Source organism: Apostichopus japonicus, chromosome 13 (genome assembly GCF_037975245.1).
Source record: "Apostichopus japonicus isolate 1M-3 chromosome 13, ASM3797524v1, whole genome shotgun sequence".
Classification (NCBI taxonomy): Eukaryota; Metazoa; Echinodermata; class Holothuroidea; order Aspidochirotida; family Stichopodidae; genus Apostichopus; species Apostichopus japonicus.
The window spans coordinates 9,551,519-9,561,746 of record NC_092573.1 but is presented as its reverse complement, the minus strand read 5'-3'; the positions used below and the strand labels follow the sequence as shown (position 1 = coordinate 9,561,746).

The 10,228-nt window shown below is 37.3% G+C and overlaps 1 protein-coding gene across 1 annotated transcript; it reads right to left on the bottom strand.

Annotated features, from left to right (window-relative positions):
* Nucleotides 1-1,555: 1,555 nt before the first annotated feature.
* LOC139979088 (uncharacterized) lies at nucleotides 1,556-10,006 on the bottom strand. Its single transcript, XM_071989752.1, has 5 exons — nucleotides 9,779-10,006; nucleotides 7,137-7,436; nucleotides 4,833-5,129; nucleotides 3,458-3,769; nucleotides 1,556-2,191 (listed from the first exon to the last, which is right to left on the bottom strand). Exons 1-5 carry the CDS (start codon nucleotides 9,858-9,860, stop codon nucleotides 1,893-1,895), a joined length of 1,290 nt encoding a protein of 429 aa, XP_071845853.1. The 5' UTR covers nucleotides 9,861-10,006; the 3' UTR covers nucleotides 1,556-1,892.
* Nucleotides 10,007-10,228: the final 222 nt, after the last annotated feature.

Below are 10,228 nucleotides of genomic sequence, written 5' to 3'. Positions count from 1 at the left end.
GTCAGACTTTCCGCTTAAAATATATATGTGACTGTTACATATACACCTATAGGTCTATAGGCAACACATTCATTACAAACGTAGACCTACATATATGAGTGGCCGATTTACATATGAAATACTATGCTAAAGTATAGCTGTTTGCAAAGTCTTTTAGACTATATGTTGTTCGCACGAGGTCGAAGTTAAATAGTAAAGGAGTTGGATTCGTATGGAAAGTTGAATTAGGTACTGAGTGTAAAGATAATGTTATATAGGGCAAAAAGGTTTTTGTAAGTTTTGTTTAGTTCAATAGATTATTTCGTAGATTACGTGAACTGAAATTCCTATTAGCGATAAGGAGAAAATGATATTAATTCTAAATACGGAAAATTGAACTGTTCAATTCAATGGTATATGTTTTAAATGGAAGTCGCCATTCAATATCGCATTCTGTCATGAATTTGTTATAACTTGTTGCAGTATATCGCTATTTCGACAAGTGAAGGGAAGGAGCATGGTAATTTAAAACAGAATCTGTTCCTTTATAGTTTACCAAAATCACACCACAAACCATGGATTTCGGCATAAGGTGTGCAAATTAAACAAACCAATACATGAAATTTGTGGGATACAAGACCCTCGTTACTTGACTAAAAGATATAATTATACATAGGGAATGAGCTCTTTTTATAACTTGACGAAGCCATGCAGGGAAGGACAGACCCCTTTACTTGACAGATATATGTTATATATATATATATATATATATATATATATATATATATATATATATATATATATATATATATATATATATATATATATATAATATATATATATATATATATATATATATATATATATATATATATATATATATATATATATATATATATATATATATATATATATATATATATATATATATATGTTTTGTACGGCACTGTCGACAATCGTAATACTTGATCGCTTATGACAGTCACCCGCAAACTGTTAGTCCATTGGATCTCCCATAATGACTGACCCACTCAAACCCATTAGAGCCCCTATCCTGCATAATCGAAGGCAGGGTAGGACGGAAGTGTTTAACTGGAAATGGGCAGGAACAGAATAGACCCATCTGAAGACGCAATAGCAAATTGTAACCAGTACACAGTTATAACATATACATAACGGTTATAGGAGTGTTAGCTAAGTGGTTAACAGCGGTACCTTCCAATCATAAGGTCCCCGGTTCGAGTCACTCCAAGATTAATGTATGTCGTCCAATAACAGAGTTGTTGAAAATTGACAATTCATAATCATGGACGTTAAATATGAATCTAAGGGACTGACTTCGGTCAGCTTGCGGCTTTGATAAACCAATGAGGCTTCTTCGCGAGTTCCTGCTTGCAGGAGGATCTTAAGTACATACAAATACAAACAAACATAAGGTAAGCATGAGTTTCTATGGGACTTACAAGCGTTGTGTGTGTAAGGCACCGTTGCCCCCTTCCAACACATCCAGAGACAAACACCATACAGAAGGTGTTCATGGGATCAGAATCAGTGGAAATAGTAAAACACGAAGCTGTTTGTGCATGTTCATGAAACTGTAATTAAAAAATTCAGAAAAATTTAGAAATAATATACTAAAACTAAATGCGGAAAATTGCGGAATTCGATTCAATGCTCTGTTTTAAATGGAAGGCGCAATTTCAAGTTGCATTCTGTCATGAATGTGAATGAGTTCCAACTGGCTTGCCTCTGCTCTTACGTGAACCTTAACTGCAAACTTGTACAGGCATTTTGAATTTCCTTTTCTTTCCCAAGCCAAGATGTAAACTGTGTTTTGTAATTTCATGGCTACGCTACCGATAGGTTCAAAGTTAGGTGATATTACATTTTGTTAGGATGTATAAGACCCAAACTTAGTTGTCAGTCGGTTCTCCAAATATGCCGTCATATTTCTCACTGTACGGTCCTGGCCCTGCTAAGGTTACAGCTCTCACTCTGACCCTAAACGAATGTCCCATTCTGAAGCGGCCATAAATCGTCATACTGCTATGAGTGTTGTGGACTGCAGGGCGACCACCATTACGTGTCATTTCAATGTCGTATGATTTGATTGCACCGTTTCGATGACCGCACGATGGATCTTTCCAATATACTACTAACAATCCATCTGTGTGTGACTTAACCACAAGCCCAGATATTGGTTCGGTAGGGGCTGGAATGACGATGGAAAGAACAAAAGTGCAAAGAAAGATACATCAGTTCATTTTCATTTTTGTATTTTCAAATTTGCTAATATGTATGCTATATATGGCATAACAACTGTCTCGTACTGCATGCAGGAGAGACTTGTAGTAGATACTATACGAGTACAACAGCATTAGTACCGAGTACCGTCCTTTGTACGAGTACACTGAGTACCAGTTCGTAATTGTGAACTATTTTCTATACTACTGTTCAAAATGCCGCCAAGAGCATGAATACGAGTACAGATATCAGGTGATATCAGTACAGGTAACTTTACTGGACTATGGCACGTAGTCAGAGTATCCGAATTATAGGGGTGGCACATCAACACAGGAGGATCGTCATCCGGGGTGGGGGAGGGGTGTACCCCATCCCCATTGAGACAATTTTTCCTTATGAAAAACATGATGCAATTATTTCCATCTTTTCTCCCCTACCAGTCGTATTCCAGTTTTCTGTTTGTGTACAACCTTACCTCTTTTTTTTAATTTTATTGAGCTAGACATTTTGAAAAAAACAACAACAAATTGGAAAACAAGTTATTAATCAGCTCGCGCCTCTGATCCCACTGAGACAATTAACGCTGATAGATCACGGAGGAGAATGACGTCGGCCTATTGTACATATTGAACAGTAAAACCTTAAAATGTGTTTACTAGGCCTGTTGCGTTTTGCGAAACCAGGCCCAATTGGACGCTTGCCTTATATTGCGTTTTGTTATTGATGTTGGTCTGTTTCACATGTATGCTCAGTTTCTATGATTGTAATAAAGACTATTGTCGTTACTTTATTGAATCGAACGACCATGCTGCCTAGAAAGAGCTGCGCTTATACATGATCATTTCCGTGCTCAAACTTGCGACAAATACCAAAACGGGACATCCTATATATGGAATTCCCCAATGACCATCAACGTGTTCGGAATCAAAATGTATTCACCCGAAATGGAGACTATATGCAAGTTATGGCATCAGGTGAAACTTTGTTACATCGGTACTACATATATCATGAGAGTTGTTACGTGTGTTATATAATAATAATTATATTGCATAACAGAAGTATATATTTTTTTGAATATCGGTTGTAAGTTCTTTAGTAGACGTGTAATCTTTGGAGCCGTTCTGAGTATTGTTCCATGTCTTAATGTAACATAGCTGTAAGTATTACGTAATAATCTCTTGATAAACTCTATATGCAATACGCCGCGCCGAGGGTCCGAGATAAAGGAACCTACCTGTTTCGACGGTACGAATCGTCTTGTGCACATTGTAAGTGTTCATCTTCGTGACAAAAGTTAAACTGACATTGTATTCAGAGTTGGCCCATATTCCCTCTAGGATGTGCTCATGGCTTCCCAGGTCAGGAGTTATACCGATAGGATCCGCGTTAGTATCAAGACAATTGTCCCGATCCAATTGCCTCACAGAAATGGTTTGGCTAACGACACCGCAAAGATCGGTCAAATCTCCGTGCATCCAGTTAATGGTCACGCTTGATGATCCAGGGATTCGTGAGGCACTAGATAACTCTAATGTCATGACGAGATCTGTCGAACGAAAAGTGGTAGAATCATTATTATTGATATTTTTATATCATATATCCATCCATCCATCCATCCATCCATCCATCCATCCATCCATCCATCCATCCATCCATCCATCCATCCATCCATCCATCCATCCATCCATCCATCCATCCATCCATCCATCCATCCATCCATCCATCCATCCATCCATCCATCCATCCATCCATCCATCCATCCATCCATCCATCCATCCATCCATCCATCCATCCATCCATCCATCCATCCATCCATCCATCCATCCATCCATCCATCCATCCATCCATCCATCCATCCATCCATCCATCCATCCATCCATCCATCCATCCATCCATCCATCCATCCATCCATCCATCCATCCATCCATCCATCCATCCATCCATCCATCCATCCATCCATCCATCCATCCATCCATCCATCCATCCATCCATCCATCCATCCATCCATCCATCCATCCATCCATCCATCCATCCATCCATCCATCCATCCATCCATCCATCCATCCATCCATCCATCCATCCATCCATCCATCCATCCATCCATCCATCCATCCATCCATCCATCCATCCATCCATCCATCCATCCATCCATCCATCCATCCATCCATCCATCCATCCATCCATCCATCCATCCATCCATCCATCCATCCATCCATCCATCCATCCATCCATCCATCCATCCATCCATCCATCCATCCATCCATCCATCCATCCATCCATCCATCCATCCATCCATCCATCCATCCATCCATCCATCCATCCATCCATCCATCCATCCATCCATCCATCCATCCATCCATCCATCCATCCAAATTAAGTTTTACCGGTACATTGTGTGTCACCGGACTATCCTTTTAATCAGGAACCATGCATGGTTTCGTTCTGAGAGGATAGAGGGCTTATAGTTGAAAAAAAAGTTATAAAGTACATGTATGTATAAATCGTCTAATATAATTAAGATTATTACAAAAAAATAACTATGATATTTTATCTTAATAAATTTAGTATCACAATATGAAAAAAAGCGGTATATTCTTTGTCAACTTTACCTCTACATGGAATTGTGAATGTTTCAGATGCTTCAGGTTCGCTGTACGAATCACCATATTTGAGACTGGTTTTAATCTCATAAGTGAAACCCTCTTCCACAAGATCAGTGATGTCTTTCGGTTGGGTATCGGAATATTCCTTTGTACTCCAATTGTTAGAATTCAATTTTCGGCACTCAATCTTGTAACCGGTTACCGGATTATCCCCGACTGTAGCATCGGGTCGTATCAGTAGCTCGATAGTAACACGTAACGGTGTAGTATCAATGGAAATCAACAATTTCTTATCTCCCAAATCTGTTGCGAAGAAATTAATGTTTCATTTTCTTTTAAATGTGTTTAAATCTTTTTACTTACTACAAGAGATATATATTTTTTTCTATGCTGCCTTTGACAATTCATGAGGGCAAAGGGCGAGTTGATTAATGGGTTCAAAAAGGGATATAATAATATCAGGTGCCAAAAAAAAAAATACTCGAGCTGATGTGTAAAACTTGAAGAACCGATCAGTTTCATATATTTGGTGAAGATGTTACTTGTTCCCATGCGGTATTTGTCTTTTGTATTTCACTTGAAGTTCATTTTGACCCTCGTTCACGCTTGTTTGGCCAATAAATATATTTTGTATTCACAAACATAACATAAATAATATTTTTGGTAGTCATTTAATGTGTAATACTTTCCGAATAAAGGAAAACTTGCTAACACAAATGAAAAAGTTCCTCAGTTGATGTTGCTGGTGTTTCTACTTTACTGAACTTTAACTTGAACACGATTACCGTCGTATGTACGAACGTACCGCGTTTAATCTGTCTAATATTGAACTATATCAAGCAATAACGTAAACCACGTAAAATTAAGATTCGATTTTCACATCTCAGAACATGACAATCCCCGCTCTAACTCCCCTCCACTTTGTGTTCACAAAAAATATCGTTAGAAACATTTTGGTAGAATTTCAGTGTTTGTAATACTTTTGAAAAAAATGTTACCAACAAACTCGAACAGAATAACAAGAACTAATCACAGCCATGTCTATGCTTCTTTGTTTCAAGTTGTGTCTTTCCTTTGATATTGTTGTTTCCTTCTTCTGTTGTTGCTTACCCTAGCCTACACCCTTTTTTCCTTTTATAGTTTTCTTTATATAACAGGGAACTTGCATAAGTGTCTCTGAAACTTCCTCTTTTGGTTAACTTTCATCTATTTGACAAAGTTTCGTTTCTTTATTCTCATACATGTTTCGTTTTCTATGATACTATCACATCAATTCTATTAATAAACTCTATTTTCTTACCATAATATTTGTACTGTACCACTTGATTTGATAAATATTAAATGAATTGAAACGAAAATTTGAATCTGGCTGTTGAATTAACAAACAAATAAGGGTAGAAATAAAAATCAATTTTCACACATCAGAACATGGTTATGCCTCCTTTACCTATCATAAAAACTAAAAGGAGATACGAATCAACTATCTTCTGAAAAAAAAACTTTCTGATGAACAATAATCCCCCCAAAACAGCCAAAAATATCTTGCATCGTTAAGGAAAATATGCTCGACGTGTAAATGGCGCGTAAATGTCGCGTAAATGTTGCGTAAATGTTGCGTAAATGTCGCGTAAATGTCGCGTCTATAACTTTGTCATATCTTATAGTGTAATGAGGATCTAAAAGGGTTCACTTTCTTTTTGTCCTTCCTTTCATATGTTCAACAACGGAAGTTATCGTACCAGTTTGGACCCTTCAGTATGTTAGAAACATTACTCAAATACAAACCAGGTGAAAAACATATAAAGAATAAAGAAAAACATGAAAGATTGATGACATATTTAGTATGTTCAAGTTTTCAGCCTTGTACGTGAAGGAACATTAAACCTGTGATTATTTATAAATATAATTTTGCGAAACTTGTTTATCACCATTATCTTTATCACATACTGATGCAATAAGCACACCTCAACAATGGTGCCACCTCGGCCCCTCCATGCTTAACTGACAAGACATTAGGATTCATGAGTGAAGAAAGTGAATACTGACATGAATTTATAGAAGCAAATTAGTTCAATTTACACCTAAATGTATTTCGTCGTTACCTCCGTATTTCTGTCTCGGATTGGACTAAGGCAGTGAAAGAATTAAGGGCATAAGACCTATATGGAATACCATGTAGTGCCCCCTTCCCTTGATGCCCGTACTTTGCTTGATGGTTAATCCAGGGCTGCACAAATTTCAGTGATGATGGTTGGGTTTGTGTCTCCTTTAAAAGGAAGACATGGAAGGGTCTGATAGAAGGTAACTCACCCACGTTACACGGAACACTTTTATCCAGACATGGTCTTGAAGACCTGTCAGCGATTGGGCAGGTGTCTGTATCGTCTGCGGTAGGTCTGGGACAAGTGGTAGATTCTTTCTTCCAAAATCGCACGGTTCCAGATGGTCCAAACATCGATTGAATATTTTTGCCTTTGCGGAGAAATCGTGGTATTTGGAGGATGAATACTTTCTTCCGCATCCAAGGAGATGAGTCGGTGTTAAATAGGTCAGCAGCTTGGGTTGGGAACGACATTCTCCCTCCAAAAGACAAGCCTGAAGTGAAACATCCTTCACGGAAAGAAAAGAAATATGGTGAATTACCGGTATAGCAACACAGCTGTCGCTTCTTACGAATATCGCTTACTATGCACATCAGTTTACCACTGTTGCGTAGTATATATATATATGTGTACAGTACAACTGCCGCTACATATCGATACATCTGTCACTGTATAACACTACCGCTGTGTCGCTGCCCGCCACTGCGTGACACTGCGTGTCGCTGCACACCCACACCACTTTCGCTGCGTATCAAGTTCAACACCCTTGGGATACCACAATCCTGCAATGCTGTAGATACATTTCCTTTTTTAGGTGTGTAGCTGCGTTGTCACAATTTGATGGTGCAATACTGAACCGAAGGAAAGGGAACTAGGATTACTAGAAACAAACCTATTTCTTGACACCAACAAAATTACACAGATTTACAAAGGAATGAGGCGGAAATCTCGACCATTAAAACAATTACATTAAATATCTGCACTGGACTGAACGGTTCATAACTCCTTAATATAGAGCAGCTAAATGTGTTGTCTCCACATAGGTAACTCAATGTGATTAAGAGGTTCATATACCTATATAATTTACAGAACTGCGGAAAATGTTATATGGCTCGGCAGGCCAGAGGTCAGTGGGGCTACAGTCCTGGGACCCGGGGCAAAATGCAGAGTGACATCATTGTCCGCGGGCCCGCCCAAGCCCTCGAATCCCTTGTGGGGGCTTATTCAATATGTAGTAAACAACTGCAACTGTGAACAACGGCAACTTATATGAAACAATTCAGGTTGCTAGAAAAATACAAATAAAAGGTACATTTGTGGAAATATGCGTTATTTTAACGGTGTTTTTCTTCCTATGGTTGACATTATTAATATGTAAAGGAAACAAATATTTGACATATTAGCTGTTTTTATTGTTGGAATTTATTATTCTTGGACATCGTGGGCTCAAACACTTCCGAGCACTCGTGGTGTTTTCCCCCCTTGAAGTTGCAGAAATGGCAGTTTGGGTATAGGCAAAATTTTTACACTCTGGGCTGTAAGAAATCAGCTCGGCAATGTATTTGTCGCTACTTTCAAACTGGTTTCCTATCTGTCATATAAGAACAGTCACGAAATTGCTCTTATAATAATAATCAGCAGCAGCAGTTATTTTTACGACGCGATAACAATTGATTACAACTTACACGTCGGGTGGCTTCCGAAGAACCCTTTAACTCAAATTTGGAATCTTTTCAATTTTAGAAAGGCATAACAGATTCGAAAACCGTAGATTGCTCTTGGATGAAAACCCCACCTTACTATGACCCGGCCGGGGAATCGAACCCCGAACCTCCCGATTGATTAGCCTCATTGCTTCAAATTCCACCGCATTTATCCACTCGGCCACAGCACATGTTTAAACATTCAATAATCAGTTGCTTGCGGTAATTGGGTCTGTTTGCATTTTATTGATAAGGTGCAAAGTTTGAAGATTTATAAAAGCATTGTCAAGTTTTACTGCAGCAGCGGTAAATGTCATGAACATTCCTTTATAAACTTGATAACACAACTGGTCTAAATTAATTTGGACGTAAGTGAGATTTTTCTTGCAACACTCAGCAAAAATGTGTTTAATAATGGATCAATATATTGATGTGCACACCCAGTATTGTAAAAGTTTGAAACTGCATTTAGAAGCATATCTATGGAAGTGATAACTCTTCATGCAAGCTTAATTCTTAATTTCATTTTTATATAAGTTGAAGAATTTTGAAGAAGTCGGAATAATAGAGATATACAAAAGGAGACTGAAATTTCTGAAAAGTGGAATGTTAAACAACTTTGCAAAAAGTATTCAATGCAACTTTTAATTTGTCGAAGCATAACTGTGACCAATGTCTCACGCAATGCATTTATTCAATTCGTAGAGTATTATATGGTGCATCTGATGCACAATGAGACTATAAAATAAATATATAATTAAATTAAAACTACTTTAGCATGAAATATAAACATTTGTCTTACATCAAAGTATTAGGTTATTGCAGACACGTGATATTTCAACAAAAAAAAACTTGTACGCGACAATATACGTACCTATGAGAGCGCTTTGAAGATTCCAGAGGAAACGAATATTTCAATGGGGTGGGACGTTGTAGGGAAGGCGACGAAGGAGGAAGGGGATATATATATATATATATATATATATATATATATATATATAAACTTAACGCCAGAAAATTTAAGCACCCTAGTCTTAATTCCAAAAAAGAGAATATTATTTAAAAATATGAAATTTGAAAGTGATATTTGAAAGCATCGATATTTCTGCTGTGGTCAAGAAGAATGGAATATATTTTGTGCACTTACCACCACTTCCGGACATTAGACAGCAAAATGCCGAGATTATGAATAAATTGAGGAACAAGAGTATCATACAAAATTTCTCCATCTTCAAGTTGCAGATTACGCCTTAATCCAAAAAAAAAACCCCAGCAATAATGGTTGAAAGTCTTCAAGCGAGGAACCTCAAAGAGGGAATGGTCAGAATTTGTAACAGGACCCTCAGTTAAATATAAATTAGTTTTAAAGTTTCATCATTGAGGCGTTGTAATTAAAATTAAGATTATTTTGTTTGTATGTGGTTTTTTTCTGTAAAAACACTTACATACAGATGTTACCGAATGATTCTTCTCTGTATTTCCGTAATGGATACACCTTTTACCAATATAAATAATCTTTTAGCTTAGTTCAGCAATTGCTAGTGTGAAGTGAAAGTACAAAAAAGAAATAAAATATATAAACATTGATAGATCGATT